Below are 21,740 nucleotides of genomic sequence, written 5' to 3'. Positions count from 1 at the left end.
AAGGGCGTTACCATAATCAAACCGAGAGGTAACAAGTGAATGCACCAAAATCTTACATGCATCTGCAGTTATACACTGCCGGATACAGCCGATGTTACTGATTTGGTAGTAACAGGATTTGGCAATAGCGTTCACTTGTTTCTCCATGTTCAGTGAACTATCAAAGTATACCCCTAGGTTTATAATAGCTGGGACAGTCTCAATAGTCCTGGCACCGACCTTGAGCTGGAGAGCCATTGTTTGCTGACACTTAAGGGAAAAGACGATTAGTTCCGTCTTTTCCTGATTAAGCTTTAGCATGTTGGTGTTCATCCAGGTACTGATATCTGTCAGACAAGCTTCCAGATTTTTTGTAATTGTATCCCAACTGTCCTGTAGTTTGATGACCATGTAAATTTGTGTGTCATCAGCATAGCAATGATACCGAAGGCTATGGCAACGAAAAATCTCTCCGATCGGTTTGGAGTATAGGCAATATTTTTGTGGTCCTTACAATCTAGTTCTTTGTCATGTGAGGTGGTAGATCCTATGGCAACACTGTCGTCGTTCACTTAGATAAGACTGTATCCAGCACAGTGCGGTATCAGTCACTCCATAAGAGTACTCCAGACGTTTATAAAGTATGCCATGGTCGATGACGTCAAAAGTCCAGCATGACAAGCACCGCTCTGCACTTGTTATCCAATGCAGAAGCTATGTCATTATGTACATGTAAGAGGGCCGTCTCAGTAGAGTGTCCCATGCGGTAGGCCGATTGCAGGTTGTCATGAAGGCTGTTTGCATGGAGATGAACCTCTAAACGCCGGAACACAACCTTCTCCAAGATCTTAGACAGAAAAGGCAGGTTTGATACTGGGCGTTGATTCTTCAACTCCTCCTTGTCCATTCCAGCCTTCTTCAACAACGGTCTAACATGTGCCTTCTTGAAACACAATGGAACCTTTGTCTCAGTCAATGATTTGTTCATGATTGAGGTAATCAAAGGAAACAGTGCTTCAAGACATTGCTTTAATAGGTGTGTAGGCAGTGAATCAATCTCACAGGACTTAGATTGCATGGTCATGATGATAATGCGCAACTCGTCATGGGTTGTTGGTGAGAGCTTTATCAACGGTTTCCCATCAAATTTAATGTCAACAGTCATGACTAATAGAATCTCCCCCTACCTTGAGGGTGTGACAGAGAAATCTCCAACCCGAGGGGTGATGTGTTTTTTTGTCTAATCCGATGCCCTGCCGAGTTGTGTTGAATAGAACATAATAGAATATGAATAGAACAGCCATCGCCCAGGGAGGGTCAGTAGTATCCTACGTAACAATTATGATGTCATAATAATGACGTCATCAATCGGTCATGGCATTCATAGCCTATATGAATGCCAACTTAATTTGGAAGGGTTATTTAGTGGCAATGCCATGATAAGGTAAATATATATTAATGAGTTTTTCAGAACCTGCGAGATAATTAAAAATCCAGGTTTTTTTTTCTTTTTTCGTAGGGGAGGTCTGAATTTTGTCACAGAGGAAATACAAAATCCTAAAAGGTACGATTTTATACCGCTAATTTTAAAGGAAAATAAATAAATATGACGGTAGCCATATATATGTATATAAAACCCAGCACTGACATGATATCATGCTGAATATTCGGTGAAACAGTTTACAGTAATGAAAATAAGTGTGCAAATCGTCAGCAAATGTATAAAAGGTCATATTTCGTTGACAAAGTGAGTTCAAAGTACCAATTTTGTCAGTCAGATGTATGTTCAAAGAAATATTTCAACTGACCTGATTATCTCAATTCCTTGTTACAGTTGTATTAAATAAAATGACCAACAAAATTATTATTTTGCAAGGAATTTGCCTCTGGCCATCGTAATATCAGTGTTGCTGGTCACCGCTGTTTACCTACTGGTCAACGTGTCCTATCTCGCTGTCCTGACAAAATCTGAGTTTCTGTCATCATGGGCTGTGGGCGTGGTAAGTGGTTACTGATCTCGTAATAGCCCGGGGTAAAGTAAGATATTAGTATGGGGCGTGAGTATATCCGGTATCTAGTCATAAGGAATCGTTCTTGTAATACGTTACATGTATCACGTACTACACCTGTTATATCCTTTTTTACAGCGGTCAATTTGTAACGGCTTTCGAATTTAATAGTCATGTTCAATTAAATGTTCCTTGGCCAAAGTTCAGCTTACCTAGCAGAATAAATGTGTTATTGTTATCATTAGAACATTAAAGGCACTTTACAGATACAACACCGAATTACGATTGCATATCGTATAATACTGTACCGCCATACTATCCAAAAGAATAATTGTATATATTTTTCAATAATGACATATATTTATATAGATATATCCAACAACCACTTCCAATTTTTTATGTGGGATCATGAGGACTTCCCTTATGTTGAAGTGTTTCTCGATTATCGCTGTTTTCCTTTTGCATCCACTGCTGCTTCATGCTTAATATTATTTCGGGTTATTTTCAGACCTGGGCAGAGCAGGTAATTAGTCCCGCTGTTATCTTCATACCAATCGTTGTTATCTGTTCAGTGTACGGTTCAAGCAATGGAGCGAGTTTTACCAACTCACGGTAAGCGTTTTCATTAACAATAGATCATCTCCTCTTATTGTCATATGAAGTATAAAACTATTCATATTTTACTAACTTTACATTTGTGTTGCAGTGCCTCTAGATAACAGTACCAACTCAAACTCAAAATGTTTGCATGATTCAATTAAAGCAAGTGTGTAGTAATATTAACAGTACTACACCCAAATGAGCAATGCTTGTTAAACATGCTGGTAATATAAATTAAACTATTAAAAAAAATGCCAAGTGGAACTATTTGTTTATTGCTCAACTGTGTATTTCGTCACCGTTGACAACGCATCATCTTTCCCGCGAAAACGGCTGTTCAATTAATGTGTTTTTTATGACGGTGTTTTGCTTTTCAACTTAAAAAAATACCTTTTTTTTTAAATTTAAAATAATAAAAGCGGATGTAATAGAACGTAAATCTAAAGTTTGAAAAGCATCTTTTTAACATTTATGAGGGTATGCAACACAGTTTCGTTCAAACATATTTCATGATACGCGTTTAGATAAATACCCTTTTAAAAAAACTCCTATATATAGGTACCTCTATATGTAAGTATGTGTATAGTAGGTAATGTTTTGTCAGACTTTCAAATTTTTAACACTTTTTTATACATTGAATATAATAAATAATGTTTCACTAGACTTTCAGTAGTAATATGTCTCCGTATTGGTGTCGTAGGGCTAGGGGCATTTACAAGAGGGTGTCGCCACACATTCGCGTTGTGTTCTAATTTCAAAGGTTTTCGAAGTGGCGCCACCCAGTTGTATCAGCACCTACTACGCCCAGGCTCGGTGTGCCAATGGCATAGAGTGGAAAAAAACCACAAAGAGCTGTATACAAAGTTTCACAATTTAATATATTAACAAAAAGATGATGATAATTTGCAAGCGCCCTATATCATTTGTAAAATAACTCCAAAGCGCTTTTTCACCAAATGGATAATAGAATGATATAAAATTAGTTATAATTGTGAAACAATAAACAAAGGCTTACAATCACTTGTATACATTAAGCAAGCAGATAATCATCGCAATGTGCACATCAATAAATAATTAAAGGCTGGTATTTGCATGACGTCTTTGCAAAGAGCCAAAAATGCAGACATGAAGAGGTGAGTTTTATGTCTTTTTTAAATTTGGCCAGGGTATTTGACTTTCTAATAGCAGATGGTAAGCTATTCCATAACGTGGCCGAAACCCTCCCAAAGCACCGGTTTCCATAGGTCACAGTACGAGATTTTGGGATACACAACAATGATTCTGACTCCGACCGCAGTGATCGTGACGGCTGATACAAGGTAACAAGCTCATGAAGGTACTGGGGAGCTGTTCCATTCAGTGCCTTGTATATGTACACCAAATTGTGTACGGCGACCTTTATCGTACAGGTAACCAGTGTAATGAATGTAGCACAGGTGTGATGTGCTCTCTCTTTCGAGTACGAGTAACCAGCCGTGCTGCAGTGTTCTGAACCCTCTGCAGACGACTAGTTAGTATGTCAGACATACCACAAAGCAGGGCGTTACTATAATCCAACCTAGAGGTAACAAGTGGATGCACGAAACTATTGCATGCATCTGCAATTATACACTGCCGGATATAGCCGATGTTACTGATCTGGTAGTAACAGGATTTGATAATAGCGTTCAATTGCTTCTCCATTTTCAATGAAAAATCAAAGTATCCCCCTAGGTTTTTAACGGCTGGGAAAGTCTCAACAGTCGTGGCGCAGTCTTTGAGCTGGAAAGCAATTCTTTGCTGACACTTTGTGGAAAAGACGATTAGTTCCGTCCTTTCCTGATTAAGCTTTAGCATGTTGGTGTTCATCCAGGTACTGATATCTGTCATACAAGCTTTCAGATTTTCTGTAATTGTATCTCAACTGTACTGTAGTTTGATGACCATGGAAATGTGTGTGTCATCAGCATAGCAATGATACCGAAGGCTATAGCGACGACAAATATATCCGATCGGATTGGAGTATAGGCAATATTTTTGTGGTCCTAACACCGACACTTGAGGAAACCCGAAATCTAGTACTTTGTCATGTGAGGTGGTAGATCCGACGGAATCACTCTGTCGTCGTCGTTCACTCAGATAAGACTGTATCCAGCATAATGCGGTATCATTCACTCCATAAGAGTACTCCAGGCGTTTATAAAGTATGCCATGGTCGATGACGTCAAATGCAGCTAACAAATCCAGCATGGCAAGCACCGCTCTGCACTTGTTATCCAATGCAGAAGCTATGTCATTATGTACATGTAGGAGGGCCGTCTCAGTAGAATGTCCCATGCGGAAGGTCGATTTCAGGTTATCATGGAGACTGTTTGCATGGAGATGAACCTCTAAACGCCGGAACACAACCTTCTCCACGATCTTAGACTGAAAATGCAGATTTGATACTGGGCGGTAGTTCTTCAACTCCTCCTTGTCCATTCCAGACTTCTTCAACAATGGTCTAGCATGTGCCTTCTTGAAACACAATGGAACCTTCGACTCAGCCAATGATTTGTTCATGATTTAGGTAATCAAAGGAAGCAGTGCTTTAAGACATTGCTTTAATAGGTGTGTAGACAGTGGATCAAGCTCACAGGACTTCGATTGCGAGGTCGTGATGATATTGCACAACACGTCATGGGTTGATGGTGAGAGCTTTGGCAATGATTCCCCATCAAATTTGAGGTCAGCAGTCATGACAGAGATATCATTGTCAGCAGTAGAGTTCACTTCCGATATATTTTTCCTGATCGAGCTGATTTTATTCACAAAGTAATCACTGAACTTGTTTGACCAGTCTTTTTCAGAACTACAGCTTGATAGGATAATTTCACCATTCTGACCTGTTAAGTTTTGGTGAGTCTAAAACACTGTCTATGGTCTTTACTACATTCTTATATTCTTTCGAAATAATAAGCCTTTTTTGACTGAATGAGAAGTGAACCAACTAGCCGACATTGTTCCCTGTAAAACTGTTGGTGAACGGTTAATTTGGTCCTTCGCCACTGTCTCTCTGCTTTTCTATGGTTCTGTTTTTCTACGCGGATATTTTCATTATGCCACGGGGCATTCGGACACCGAGCGACAGTTTAAGGACACTAAATTCAGAGGAATAACTGACTTACAGTTACCAGCTGTTGTTGGCTTGATGACATGTAGATTCTCGTACGATACTGATGATGTCGGAATCCGTGTTGAAGTATCGTAACGGATCAATTTAGGTGAACCGGAATGCCTTTAAATGTGTATAAGAAGGTGCGCGCACGTACATTGTATGAAACGGGCAACAGTATTTTTTTCATCGTCTAATTGAATCTGTGAAGATTTTTTAAGACTTCTGTTGCATATTTCAAAAGTAAATGAATAAATTATAGATTTATAAACTTCCGTGTGATAAGCAATTGGCGGCCTCGTTTCCAGATAAATCAGTGGCAGTCATTAATAAATCATTTTCATTTTATAGCTCTAACGGGCCACCGTAAATGTCTACCGGCTTGTCGCCTCACTGAATATTAAAAAATAAGGTTAATTTTATCATAACAAAGAGTTTCGGATTTTGATTGCATTTGCAGCTAAAGCATTCCAGTGCATAAACAATTTAAAACATACTCATTGGAGTTTAGAAAGCTGTTGACCTTCAACAAGATGATAGACATTACGACAGGTATTACATAATATGATGTAAAATGCGTTTAACTTTCCGCAACACCTATCACAGTCTCAGTAATTTTTTAACCCTGGTTCTTCTCATATCCTGTTGTGGTCTTTTTATTTAGTTTCAAGTTACTGTGTTTTATTGTATATCAAATACTTTGACTCACTTGCCTCGAAGTGTCTGTAATGCTATGCTGTGGTATATGGTACGTCAGTAGTCTATCAACTATTTGTATGTACCACCTGTGCCAAGTAGTCTTAATATTTGACCAGCAGATACCTTAAACGGTTGCGGAACACTTGACTTAATTTTAAGGTAACTGTGGTCTTACATGTTAAACGTTTCAAACATGCTATACAGACCAGAAGTGCATTTATTTATATGGACAAAACAATGCTTGTATCATTACGACATTACTTTGCCAAATTATTAAAACTGTAATTGTAAATCATGTTAAAGTCACTGAAGTGGGTACTGGTATGTAATAAATAAATATGTCCATCTATGTATATTAATGTTACTTTTAGGTATAAATATTATTGTATATAGAATACTGCCCATTGCATTATTGAAATAATTATGCAATTGTTAATGGAAAATGACGTTTTTAAGTTGTAATAACTTTGTGTCCAATTCCTTTTGAATTATTCAAATAAAATATGTTTAAACTATACATGAACATGCACATCCATGTTTCCTCCACGCGGTACAAAGATGTAACGTGGAGTCATCTCGCTCACCGATCCACGCTCAATCCACGTTCGCAACAAACGTGTATAGCCGGTTGAGAGTGGATGGGATATTATCCACGCTTGAGAGTGGAGTTGACTTTTTAGCTCACCTGCCCGAAGGGCAAGTGAGCTTAGGTCATGGTGCGGCGTCCGTCGTCCGTCAACTTTTCCTTTAAACAACTTCTTCTGAAGAACGGACAGGCTTAGAGTCATGATATTTGGCTGAAAGCTTTGTTGGCAGGAGCCCAACAAAGTTTGAGAACGAAAATGACCTTCACAGGGGTCAAATATGTCAAAAACTTCGAACGACTTCTTCCTTCTTCTGAAGAAATGAAAGGTATAAAATCATGTTTGGCTGGTGGCTTCCTGGGATAGAGCCCGACAAAGTTGGAGAACGAAAATAACTTTGACCTCCTTTCAAGGTCACAGGGGTCAAATATGTCAAACCCTTCAAACGACTTTTTCTTAAGAACTGAAAGGTATAGAATCTTCATATTTGGCTGGTGGCTTCCTGGGATGGAGCCCAACAAAGTTTTAGAATGAAAATGACCTTGACTTTCTTTCAAGGTCACAGCGGTCAAATATGTCAAACTCTTTAAGCGACTTCTTCTGATGAACTGAAAGGTATAAAATCTTCATAATTGCCTAATGGTTTTCTGAGATAGAGCCTGGCAAAGTTTGAGAATGAAAATGACCTTGACCTCCATTCAAGGTCACAGGGGTCAAATATGTCAAAAACATCAAATGATCTCTTCTGAATAATTGAAAGGCATAAAATATTTGGCTTGTGTCTTCCTGGGATACAGCTCACTAAAGTTTGCGAATGGAAATGACCTCAACCTACATTAGAGGTCACAGAGGTCAACAACTCTTGTTTGAGTCCACTTTTCAGATTACAAGTGTGAGATTAATACCAGGTGAGCGATGCAGGCCCATTGGGCCTCTTGTTTATATCTCCCCTCCACTCTATAGAACGCCACCGCGAAACTTGGGGATCGTATGCCTCCACGCGGTGTGTAGTGTACAATCATCATGCGATTGTAGCAATGCTTTCAAGCCGACAACAAATTCTTTTCAGATTTAAATCTAGAAAATTTCTAGATGGTATTTTAATTTAAATGTTGTAAGATGGCTGAATGTAAGACGCAAACAATACTTTTAAAAAGATACTGGTTGATTATATTCTAAGTACACATTGCATGAAAATGGAAAATGAATGATCAAATCGCGGATCTTTCCGATCGTCATTTCCATAAACAAGCATTGTATCTCTAGTACATTGTATGTACCAAAGTACAGTTGTAAAACAACAATTTAATTGCATTGACGGCTCGGTCGACCATTAACTGAAATTAGCATTGAGATATGGGTATTTTCAATTTGTATGTAATGCATTTATACTAAATAACAACCAACTGGCCTCAGATTAATGAGTTTAGTTGAATAGATGTCCGTCACACAGACCAAATTTTTAAGATTCGTTGTGTTACAAGATATTTCATAAATTTTCCCTTCGTATAACTCTTCTTGTCAAAATATTTGAAGGCTTTAACTGTGACTATGTTGACTTTATTTACGTCATATCTTATGTATTATGACGTGATATATATATATTGTATATGAATCGTTATTGTTTCCTTTTGAATTCGTATCGTTTGTTACACACTAACATTGACACATAATGTATGTACCATATTTATCAAAATTCGGATAAATGGACCATTCACGTGTCGGTAAAAAATAATGAAATAGCAAGTCTTATTTTATGTACATTGACATTATTAATGAACCAATTTACCGTGGATTAGTCCAATATTATTTGTAAATCGAAATATTTTAAAAATATAAATGTTTCCTGGAATGAATGCCTGACTGGAAAAAAAGATGAAAGAGTGAACTGAATGTCTGGCTAGATAAACAAATAAAAGAACAAACTCAAAAAAAATGCATACGTGAACAAGACAAAGAATGGTCATTCTAAATTCGAATCATTGCTAACAATGAATTTCATTGACATATGTGCAAAGACATTACCTTAAAGAAATGTTAATGTATATATCAAAACAACTTAATCACTTTCAATAAGATGCTTCTTACCTTTAGATCTGGTTAGCTTAATCCTGGATATTTGAAGTTCAAAACTAAATTGATAAACACATAACTGACAAAATCTATCAATGACTTCACTGGATAAGTTAAATGGTAGATAAGACTTGCCAAAATCATTAGCTGAAGGTTTTCAAGCACTTTTTGTCTTCCCGTATCAACCCGTCTAATGATTAAATTATAAATTATTATAACTATGCTCAATTTGTTTTGAAAGATCTGCTGATTTCAGTTATCAAAACACCTTTCACCAATACAACAATTACATATCTTTGTGTAACATTGTTTTATCAGATCTAGTTTTTATTACAAATAAAAATGTATTAAACACTTGTTAATTATTCAATATGTACTTTAAATTATAATATCAACCTCCTTGCTTCTTACTATGTTGATTGGCGTCTTTAAAAGACGTCACGCTATTCAAATACAGATATAATAGATATTTTATTCTGTATATATATTTTCATTTTGATCGTTGTTTCGAACAGGCTGTTGTTCCAGGCTGCGAGGGAAGGGCATATGCCAGAAATTTGCTCTTATATACAAGTCCACAGTCTGATTCCACTGCCGTCGGTTCTTCTCCTCGTGAGTATTAAAGGAGCTCAGATAATCCTTTAAGTAGTGCATGATGGAATGGGCCTAATAGTGGCGGATCCAGATGGGTTTTTTGGGGCTTCAGGAATCCGCCACTGCCTAATGTATATATTTTATTCGGCAGCACTTTTGTCAATATCCCAACTGGAATCAAGTCTGTTCGTTCTTTTGTTATTCTTATGAAGCATACAGACGATATCAAAACTCGAACTCAAACAAAAACAAACAGAAAACATCAGAATCCCCAGTAACGAAACCATGTGGTCCCAAGGGACAAGGATTCCGTGCACCCCGTGTGACATCCGCCATAACCGTGAAATCAAACCCGTCAGGATTTTTCATAGTATGGTAGTGAGGGGTGCATTAACTATCGTAAAATAATGTAAATGTCAGGTTTTCCCATTAATTTATTGGTCAACAGAACGCGTTTATCAAGAAAATAAATACTGTTAATGTCAGGTTTTCCCATTAATTTATTTGTCGATAACATATATGTATCTCGAAAAACAATTTAAATGTCAAGTTTCCACATTAATGTATAAGTCAATAGAATGTATCTATCTAGAAAAACAATGTAAAGATACGTTTTCCCATTTATGTAGTGGCCAATAGAATATATATATCTAGAAAAACAATGTAAATGATACGTTTTCCCATTAATTTATTGGTCGCTAGAATGTATTAACATTTGTATCTAAAAGAATCCCGATAAATGTTCCAAGCTCTTGAGAAAAAATAATGTGTGAAATGAAAACTTCAAAACACAAAAATAATATCACGTGTTAAGGAAACCTGCTTGTAGCGGGCAATATGGTTACGTGAATGATTTTGATCGCCAAATCAAACTTTTGAAAACTATCTGACTAAATGAGTGTTCGTTACGTTGGTTTCATAATGTTATTGGCCGTAGATGCTTAACTTTTAACGAAAGCATTCACCTCAAAGCTGTATTCTATAAACAAACCATTTAAAGTAACATCAGAATCAATATGATCAGTTTAAGCTGCGAGAGATCACGTAAGTATGTAGCCTTAACGTTACAAAATGACGTCACAATTAAGTGTTTTAAAATTTTAAAAGGTGTTCGAGTTTTCAATTTCATCAATTGGAGAATTGTGAGCACCTATATATTGGAGCTTTACGTTGTAGAGTCCGTTTTGTGATTATTTGTTTTGTTATTACCAGACGACGCTCAGCGTGGTATACATGATTCCTGCAGAGATAGCGAGTCTTATGAACCTGCTTAACTTTCTTGGCTGGCTGTTCTATGGAATGGCAATGATAGCAGTCATTGTACTCAGATGGAAGATGAAGGATGCTAAGCGAATTGTTAAGGTACACATATCTTCAGAAACTGTTGTCTTTGTGTTACTCTGTTAAATGTATCCCTGTTCTACTATCATTTTGTATTCTGTGATGTATATATGACTAGTACTAAAACAGTACCACCACCTGTGTTCTTTGTGATTTGAACACCTAGTTTTTACCATATTTGTGTTTCTGTATTACATGTACCCATGGTGCTATCACAATAAGTGTTTCTATGTAACATAAACACATAGTACTACCCATAGCTGTGTTTCTGTATTACATGTACCCATGGTGTTATCACAATTAGTGTTTCTGTGTAACATAAACCCCTAGTACTACCCATATCTCTGTTTCTGTGTTCCCATGATGCTATCACAATTAGTGTTTCTGTGCAACATAAACGCCTAGTACTACCGATATCTCTGTTTCTGTGTACCAATGATGCTATCACAATAAGTGTTCTATGTAACATAAACCCCTAGTACTACCCATATCTCTGTTTCTGTGTACCCATGATGCTATCACAATAAGTGTTTCTATGTAACATTAACCCCTAGTACTACCCATATCTGTGTTTCTGTGTACCCATGGTGCTATCACAATAAGTGTTTCTATGTAACATTAACACCTAGTACTACCCATATCAGTGTATCAGTGTACCCATGATGCTATCACAATAAGTGTTTCTATGTAACATAAACTCCTTGTACTACCCATAGCTGTGTTTCTGTATTACATGTACCCATGGTGCTATCACAATAAGTGTTTCTATGTAACATAAACCCCTAGTACTACCCATAGCTGTGTTTCTGTATTACATGTACTCATGGTGTTATCACAATTAGTGTTTCTGTGTAACATAACCCCCTAGTACTACCCATATCTGTGTTTCTGTATTACATGTACCCATGGTGTTATCACAATAAGTGTTCCTATGTAACATTAAACCCCTAGTACCCATAGCTGTGTTTCTGTATTACATGTACCCATGGTGTTATCACAATTAGTGTTTCTGTGTAAAATAAACCCCTAGTACTACCCATATCTCTGTTTCTGTATTACATGTACTAATGGTGTTATCACAATAAGTGTTTCTATGTAACATAAACCCCTAGTACCCATAGCTGTGTTTCTGTATTACATGTACCCATGATGCTATCACAATAAGTGTTCCTATGTTACATTAAACCCCTAGTACCCATAGCTGTGTTTCTGTATTACATGTACCCATGGTGTTATCACAATTAGTGTTTCTGTGTAAAATAAACCCCTAGTACTACCCATATCTCTGTTTCTGTATTACATGTACCCATGGTGCTATCACAATTAGTGTTTCTGTGTAACATAAACCCCTAGTACTACCCATATCTGTGTTTCTGTATTACATGTACCCATGGTGTTATCACAATTAGTGTTTCTGTGTAACATAAACCCCTAGTACTACCCATATCTGTGTTTCTGTATTACATGTACCCATGGTGTTATCACAATTAGTGTTTCTGTGTAACATAAACCCCTAGTACTACCCATATCTGTGTTTCTGTATTACATGTACCCATGGTGTTATCACAATTAGTGTTTCTGTGTAACATAAACCCCTAGTACTACCCATATCTGTGTTTCTGTATTACATGTACCCATGGTGTTATCACAATTAGTGTTTCTGTGTAACATAAACCCCTAGTACTACCCATATCTGTGTTTCTGTATTACATGTACCCATGGTGTTATCACAATTAGTGTTTCTGTGTAACATAAACCCCTAGTACTACCCATATCTGTGTTTCTGTATTACATGTACCCATGGTGTTATCACAATTAGTGTTTCTGTGTAACATAAACCCCTAGTACTACCCATATCTGTGTTTCTGTATTACATGTACCCATGGTGTTATCACAATTAGTGTTTCTGTGTAACATAAACCCCTAGTACTACCCATATCTGTGTTTCTGTATTACATGTACCCATGGTGTTATCACAATTAGTGTTTCTGTGTAACATAAACCCCTAGTACTACCCATATCTGTGTTTCTGTATTACATGTACCCATGGTGCTATCACAATTAGTGTTTCTGTGTAACATAAACCCCTAGTACTACCCATATCTGTGTTTCTGTATTACATGTACCCATGGTGCTATCACAATTAGTGTTTCTGTGTAACATAAACCCCTAGTACTACCCATATCTGTGTTTCTGTATTACATGTACCCATGGTGCTATCACAATTAGTGTTTCTGTGTAACATAAACCCCTAGTACTACCCATATCTGTGTTTCTGTATTACATGTACCCATGGTGCTATCACAATTAGTGTTTCTGTGTAACATAAACCCCTAGTACTACCCATATCTGTGTTTCTGTATTACATGTACCCATGGTGCTATCACAATTAGTGTTTCTGTGTAACATAAACCCCTAGTACTACCCATATCTGTGTTTCTGTATTACATGTACCCATGGTGCTATCACAATTAGTGTTTCTGTGTAACATAAACCCCTAGTACTACCCATATCTGTGTTTCTGTATTACATGTACCCATGGTGCTATCACAATTAGTGTTTCTGTGTAACATAAACCCCTAGTACTACCCATATCTGTGTTTCTGTATTACATGTACCCATGGTGCTATCACAATTAGTGTTTCTGTGTAACATAAACCCCTAGTACTACCCATATCTGTGTTTCTGTATTACATGTACCCATGATGCTATCACAATTAGTGTGTCTATGTAACATAAACGCCTAGTACTACCCATATCTGTGTACCCATGATGCTATCACAATTAGTGTTTCTGTGTAACATAAACACCTAGTACTACCCATATCTGCGTTTCTGTATTACATGTACCCATGGCGCTATCACAATAAGTGTTTCTATGTAACATAAACCCCTAGTACTACCCATATCTGTGTTTCTGTATTACATGTACCCATGATGCTATTACAATTAGTGTGTCTATGTAACATAAACACCTAGTACTACCCATATCTGCGTTTCTGTATTACATGTACCCATGGTGTTATCACAATAAGTGTTTCAATGTAGCATTAACACCTAGTACTACAGATGTGTGTCTATATTACAACGATCATAATTTCTATTTCTGTATAACCTATAATACCCCTAATTACGATTCTTTGTGTTTCTGTGTTGTACTTACAAATATTTGTACTCTCCGTAGTGTGTTTCATGTGCTGTTGTGTTACTGTGTTACTGTCTGCCTGGACAAACAGATACACGAACTCAAAAATAATGCATACTTGAACAAGACATAGAATGGTCATTCTAAATTAGAATCATTGCCATATGTGCAAAGGCATTACCTTAAAGAAATATTAATGTAAATATCAAAACAATTAAATCACTTTCAATATCTTGCTTCTTACCTTTAAATCTGGCTAGCTTAATCCAGGATATTTGAAGTTCAAAACTAGATTGATAAATACATATCTGACAAATTCTATCAATGACTGTGGTACACGTGCTGCTACTACCACCATTTGTGTTACTGTGATACTAGAGCTTCCCTTAACAATATATTATTTTGTGTGGTTTTTGTTTCAGGTTCCCCTAGTAATACCTATATTTGTGTTACTAATCTCTATATATCTGGTAGTGACACCATTTATACAGGACCCGAAGGTCGAGTTTCTGTACGCTCTGGCTTTCTTAGGCGCCGGGGCTGTTGTTTACATCCCCGTGGTTTACTTCAAACTCAGTATTCCTGGCATGGGTAAGTGTATGGATCTTGCAGTTGGCATAGATAAGAAACAGAATACTGAATTGTGCACGAGTGCGAAACACAAGATACTTATCTGTTTATTCCATATGCCATATGAGTGAGATACGGTATATGTGTTCAAAGGGAAAACCATTTAATATTATCTATTTATTACATTGTAATCAAGCAATTTTTCGGGTGCCATATTATCATGACGTCACGATTGACAACAAGGCTGCGCGCCATTTTCAATTAGCCACTCAACGCAATTCTACCGTTTTCTGCTTCGACAACTGTTCATATTTTCCAACAAGAATGTTTACCAAAATAACCAGTTCAAAACGTAGTACAATATGAGAAAATGAAAAATAAAGAAGACAAAAACAATATGCGGCTTTGAACGTCGTGAATGCATTGGATAGAACTTACCACAGGGTTCTGATTTCTCAACACCAAAAAAAGAAAATCTTCGATCACATTGTGACATATATATATATATGTTACAGCATAAAATACATCAGTTTTATCAAGTGGATAGAATTATATATCTTACAGGCTAATATGGGATAGATAAATCAAAAACGTTTCACATATGTAAGGAATACGTTGCTGTGATCAATAACGCCTAGATATTCTCGTACAGCATTTTCAATTAGATTTTAATTTATGTCAGTACCACGACGTTGACGTTAAGACACTCTTTGTTGTAGCTTCCCTCACACGCGCTGGACAATGTTTGCTGGAAGTGGTTCCGACACAAATTGTAAAGGACGAAGACCTGTGATGTTCTACTCAGTAATGAAACGTGGTTATATTTCCCCGATACACATAACAATGGAAAAGAGTACCTGTGATGTGCTTCTCTGTGAGGATACGTGGCTTTATTCCAAGAACACGCTACAAAAGAAAACGCTGTGTAATGATTCGTTGCTTTATTTCCCAACGAAAATCACAAAAAAAACCTTCATTTCACAGGTTATCTGTTACAAAATGTGACAACTCAAAACAGACCAACAATCCAACAATATTTACCTATTTGTCAAGCATCTCATTACCCAATCGGAAACCGTCGGCACTTTCCGTAAAAGAGAACATACTTGTTTTTATCTCGTTTACGAAAAGAGCCTGCGGTTCCTAATTGCCAAGGGGTGAAAAAATAAATTAAAGTCCCGCCACATGTTAGAATGAAGGACAATCTGTAATGTATTACTCCACGATGCCTACGTGACTATATTCATCTTGTCGAGTTGTTTATATTACATGTATCTGTATATGATGTATATGTTATCATCATTACACTCCACGTGCCTTTCTCCTGGATTCATCGCTAACTGGTTCAATTTAATCGCATCGAACAAATGTATCTTAAATTTCCGGTGCTCTTTTAGAACTTTCAATTGTGTGAAAGAAAACTTCGTATAGTAAAAATGGACCGAAGCATGCAAATACGACCAACTTCCACACTTGTTACTAGAACCTTAAAGTCATATGTACATAGAGAACATATGATAATCGATTTTTGGTGCATATATATATTCAAGACTTTAATATCTTTAGAGTGTACAAACTGATGCTGTTTCACTGTCTATATTTCCATTTACTATGATGTGACACTTCAGTCATCCTCGATATCCAGGGGTTACGCTCACTTTCGCTCTCTGCACTCCTGTAATCATCCTCGATATCCAGGGGTTACGCTAACTTTCGCTCTCTGCACCCATGGAATCATCCTCGATATCAAGGGGTTACGCTCACTTTCGCTCTCTGCGCCCCTGGAATCATCCTCGATATCAAGGGGTTACGCTCACTTTCGCTCTCTGCACCCATGGAATCATCCTCGATATCAAGGGGTTACGCTCACTTTCGCTCTCTACCCCCCTGGAATATGTATCATTTTATACAACAAAAAGCCTTACATTGATAACAGAGGAAAAGCGATTTTGACATCTTAACTTCATACACAGTGGAGTCCTGTACGTTACCGAGGAAGTAATTCTCGAAATTCCTGTTATTCAAGAACATTAATTCGTCATAGTTAAATTTAAGAATCGGACGAGTACCTGGACCCGTATTCATGAAACCGTTCTCATGCTCAAGCATGGATTCTGTGCTAGAACCAGTATTCTTGTAACTGGCTTTACTCATGCCAAACAATCGAATAGCCATGCAAATGTAAACATTGAAAACAGTACTCGGCTCTAAGTCTCTTCATATACATTCCAAATCATTGTCAATTTTTTTTTTTTATTAATTTGATAACCATAACAAGAAATTAGGCTTGAGCTTGAGAACGGTTTCAGGCAGAATCTTTATGAAGAATACCAAGTATATATACTACTCTCATTTTGCTAAGGATCACTTATATTTTTGGGCATATGTGAAAATAAATATTTTATTTGGTTTATACTGAGATTATTATTGAATTAGAGGCCTAATGGGCCTGCATCGCTCACCTGGTCTAAATCTCACACTTGTAATCCTAAAAGTGATCTAAAATAAAGCTACGGGCAAAATATCAGTATTTATGACTATAAGTCATTCAAAAGAACCTGTTAAAAGATTTAAAAACCATGTCACCCCTGTGACCTTAAAAGACCAATAAGGTCATAACGCTGAACAAATTTAACAGACATTCATCTCAGGATGCAACTTTCAAAATATCACCACCGTATCCTTTTGTTTATTAAGATAAGGTCATTTAAATGTTAACACATATTTGACCAAATGTGACCATGAAAGTGGGTCAAGGTTATTCAAATTAAAATGCTTGATAGGCCTTCATCCAAGCATGCTACTTGCTAAATATCATTAATCTGCACCTTTTGTTTATTCAGAAGAAGTTGTTTAAAAGTTTCAAACATATTTGACCCCTGTGTCCTTAAATATAAGTCAAGGTCATTCATTTAACAAACTTTGTAGCCCTTCATCCTAGTCTGCTACTGACCAAATATCAACATCCTGGACATTTTGGTTATTCAGAAGAAGTTGTTTAAAAGTTTCAAACATATTTGACCCCTGTGTCCTTAAATATAAGGCAAGGTCATTCATTTAACAAACTTTGTAGCCCTTCATCCTAGTCTGCTACTGGCCAAATATCAACATCCTGGACATTTTGGTTATTCAGAAGAAGTTGTTTAAAAGTTTCAAACATATTTGACCCCTGTGTCCTTAAATATAAGTCAAGGCCATTCATTTAACAAACTTTGTAGCCCTTCATCCTAGTCTGCTACTGACCAAATATCAACATCCTGGACATTTTGATTATTCAGAAGAAGTGGTTTAAAGTGGGTTTTTTTTTTACATTTGACCCCTGTGACCTTGAATATGAGTGAAGGTCATTCATTTGAACAAACTTGGTAGCCCTACACCATAGCATGCTACTGGCTAAACATCAACACCTTGTGTCTTTTGGTTATTCAGAAGATGCCATTTAAAGCGTTTAAATATATTTGACCCCTGTGACCTTTAATATATTGACGCTAGACGACGGACGGACGACGGACGCCGCACCATGCCATTAGGTCACTTGGCCCTTCGGGTCAGGTGAGCTTAAATTGATTGTTCTTTTAATTCATCAGCATGCAAAAATTCCAAAAATCGTAATTACAGTCGGAAAATGAGCCACAGGAAAAGGGTTACCCTTAAAACTGGTAACAACGAGGTATTCACTAAAAAAAACTTAAATTGATTAAAACTCATCCTAAATAAACAGAAACTGTTTAGTATGGAATGTGACGTCCATGAGATCGATTACAGCTTCACAACGTCTGCGCATGCCTCGAATGAGATCGCGTATCTAGTTTTGTTGGATAGCATTCCACTCAGCTACCAAAGCTGTTTCCAGCCCCTGGAGCGTTTTTGGCTGAATATTTCTGGCAGATAGAGAGCTGTCTGCAGCATGTCCCACACATGCTCGGTGGGATTTAGATCCGACGAGCGGGCTGGCCAGTCCATTCGTTGAATAGTCTCTTGCTGTAGATACTGCTTAGTCACCCTTGCTCTATGTGGCCTAGCATTATCATCAATAAGGATGAAGTCAGGGCCGATAGCGCCAGCGTATGGTCTGACATAGGCATCAAGGATTTCATCGCAGTAAATCCGGGCAGGAACGGTACCATTATGGAAGACATGGAGGTAAGTTTTCCCACGAAGGCTTATGCCTCCTCACACCATCACTGAACCTCCGCCATATCGGTTCTGTTCCACAACGTTACCTGCCGGGAACCTCTCCCCATGTTGTCTCCATACTATAACGCGCCTGTCGGTGAAGTCGAGACAGAGTCTGGACTCGTCAGTAAAAAGAACCGGTTCCCATTCCTGAAGTCCAATTGCTGTGAGCTTGGACCCAATTTAATCGGTCCCTAACATGGAGGGCAGTTAAGGGAACTTGTATTGCTGGTCCACGCGACCTTAAACCAGCATCATGAAGACGGTTCCTAACTGTCTGATTGGCTACCCGGATACCAGAAGCATTTAGGAGGTAATTTCGTCAAGATGTGGCAGTCTGGAACCTGTGACACCGTGTCTGTATGAGCAAAAATAGGCATTGGTGCTGCGTTGTAGCTCTAGAACGACCTCCAGCATGACGTCTGGAAGGGTTTCCGTTAGTTTGGAAACGATTCCACATTCTTGCCACCACACTTTGTGACACCCCAAGTTCTGCTGCAACCTGACGTTGAGACATGCTAGCTTGCAGCATTCCGATGCCCCTATTCATTTCACCGTCATTTAACCGCTGTCTGGTTCGTCTTTGTGCCATATTAAAACAAAAATACGCAAAGAATGTTCATCAAATTGATTTCCTTAACAATTTGAACAACGCCTTACTAAGCCTAGCTTAGCTTTTGAAAGGGGTATACACGTGGAAAAGCGTATTTCCTTCGAAATATAGGTGATCCTTAGCAGAATGTGAGTAGTATATTACGAGTGCAGTATAAATCTATGTAAAATATGTCGACGACTGTACGAAGGATCCAATAAATGTTAGAACGTGCGTCAGCTGTTACGATTACATGCTTGATATAAGTGTCTTTGACAGGAACGTGAAGACACACACTCGTAGTGACAAGTTGTATTAGAATGCTTTATAGACATGGCCCAATCAATGTAATGGTTATAGCATAGTTTATCTTTCATTTATTTCGAAGTACTGCTCGATGCAGCGTTTCAAAATCAAATATGTTCTTTCTTTTTAGGTACTCATTGACATATTGAACAAAAGGCTGTAAATATAGGTCATGGAACCTCTAATAAAATGTGTATTGCTTTAGACAAAATTTACCTAGTGGTAAACGACTAGTGCAAAACACGTACATGTAGTAGCAAAAATCCGTCACTTGGTTTTTGATAGTATTCCAGGTGTCGGGAGTTATGTTGGAAGTCTGCTCCATAATTCCAGATGTTGATTTGTAAAAACATTGATTACCGTAAGTGACCGTGCGTTTTTTTTGACTGTGACCTTAGAGAACTTAGTGCAATATTTCGGTACACTGGATAAATTTTGCAAACAACGAAAAAGTCAGAAGTTTGTACTGTTTTGTAGCCGTCTGGGGCAAGGACCTAATGATCGAGCAACCCCGTATTCCTGACTTGAAAGTAACACGATTGAGAGACTACTAACACTTATGTTTCAATATAAAGAGATCTTTATGGCGCTGGCTGGAACGAAAGTAAGCCACTTTTCTGATGTTGAGGTGTAAACAGAATGAGTTGCGATAGTCCGGTTCAATTTTCACATATCGTGAGCTCATCCAGACACCGCCATTCAACAAGCTTGCTACAAATCGAAATAAGAAATCATCCCCTTTGGCATGAAGTTTGGTGATCACATACACTTGTGTATAGGATTACACTATATTATATTATATATCTATCTTATAGGACAGGTTGGTATAGCAAGATGCCTCAAACAGGTTCGAATAAGGATCATGCTTTCTTGGCTTCAACAGAACGCAAAAGTCCAGAGCTCCGTCATTGGATTCATCATTGCCTAAACATGCAGATATACCATATATGTACAATATGCCATAGGACTAGAACGGCTGAATAGCCAATGTCTAATGTTGCAACAACGGTATTGCATACTCTCAGGGAGTGCTGGTTTTTGTTTTATTAAAGAGAATGGTAAGTAGATTGCAGTTTGTCGCCAGAAAATTTCCATCAAAGTGTTTTCAAGTTGCCTCCCAGCCAATATTTCTAGTTCGGAAAATAAAGACAAGTTTACAGAGATCTTGAGTTCACTGCATCATTATCTACACCTCGTTTTAGAACAGTTGGCAAAAGATGTGCTTCGATATTGGATGGAACAGAAGAGCTCAAACGGAGATTTCCTTATTATGATGAAGCTGATCAAAAGGAGCAGACATTTTACTCAAAATTTCGAACGATACGTTGGAGTATGATCAGGTCTCAAATTTTAGTCCGATTATTTTTCTTTGCGACGATGCTGTGTAATTCATCATGACATGATTGTCCCAGTCCTTATAGGTGCTCACCTTCAAATATAATGACAACCAGCAAGGAAGCAGTGTCACTGGCAATAGAGGATTGATCTTTCGAAGTTAATTTCTTATTTTAGTTTATTTGTCAAAGAAAAAGAAATAAAATGTTCGGACAAAAAAGAGGCCCAATAGGCCTGCATCGCTCACCTGGTATTAATCGCACAATTGTAACCTTAAAAGAGGACTAAAACAAAGCTACAGGCAAAATATCATTGTCTTGACTTAAAGTCATGCAGAAGAACCTGTTGAAGGATTAAAACACTTTTCACCCCTTTGACCTTGAAAGTCAAACATGGACATTAAGTTGAAAAAACTTTATAGCCCTTCATCCCAGACTGCAACTTGTCAAATATCACCACCCTCTAATACCTTTTTTTTATTGTGAAGACGACTTTTAAAGATTTATACTATGGACCAGATGTGACCATGAAAGTGTGTCAAGGTCATTCACATCTACAAGTAATCACCCTGTACACTTAAGTTATTCAGAAGAAGTCGTTGAAAG

At 37.5% G+C, this 21,740-nt stretch overlaps 1 protein-coding gene across 2 annotated transcripts in view; it reads left to right on the top strand.

The window, feature by feature from the left end:
• LOC110462280 (b(0,+)-type amino acid transporter 1-like) overlaps positions 1-16,540 on the top strand; it is a 28,493-nt gene extending 11,953 nt beyond the window's left edge. For both annotated transcript variants that reach the window (XM_021516190.1, XM_021516189.1), the window contains exons 7-13: positions 1,499-1,543; positions 1,856-1,979; positions 2,497-2,600; positions 9,593-9,689; positions 10,884-11,033; positions 14,579-14,747; positions 15,446-16,540. In XM_021516190.1, the coding sequence (XP_021371865.1) occupies positions 1,499-1,543; positions 1,856-1,979; positions 2,497-2,600; positions 9,593-9,689; positions 10,884-11,033; positions 14,579-14,747; positions 15,446-15,519 (763 nt within the window). In that variant the 3' untranslated portion in view covers positions 15,520-16,540. The remainder of the gene's footprint in view (positions 1-1,498; positions 1,544-1,855; positions 1,980-2,496; positions 2,601-9,592; positions 9,690-10,883; positions 11,034-14,578; positions 14,748-15,445) is intronic.
• Positions 16,541-21,740: the final 5,200 nt, after the last annotated feature.

Source organism: Mizuhopecten yessoensis, unplaced genomic scaffold, assembly GCF_002113885.1.
Source record: "Mizuhopecten yessoensis strain PY_sf001 unplaced genomic scaffold, ASM211388v2 scaffold10771, whole genome shotgun sequence".
Lineage (NCBI taxonomy): Eukaryota > Metazoa > Mollusca > Bivalvia > Pectinida > Pectinidae > Mizuhopecten > Mizuhopecten yessoensis.
This window is presented reverse-complemented; position numbering and strand designations above follow the sequence as displayed.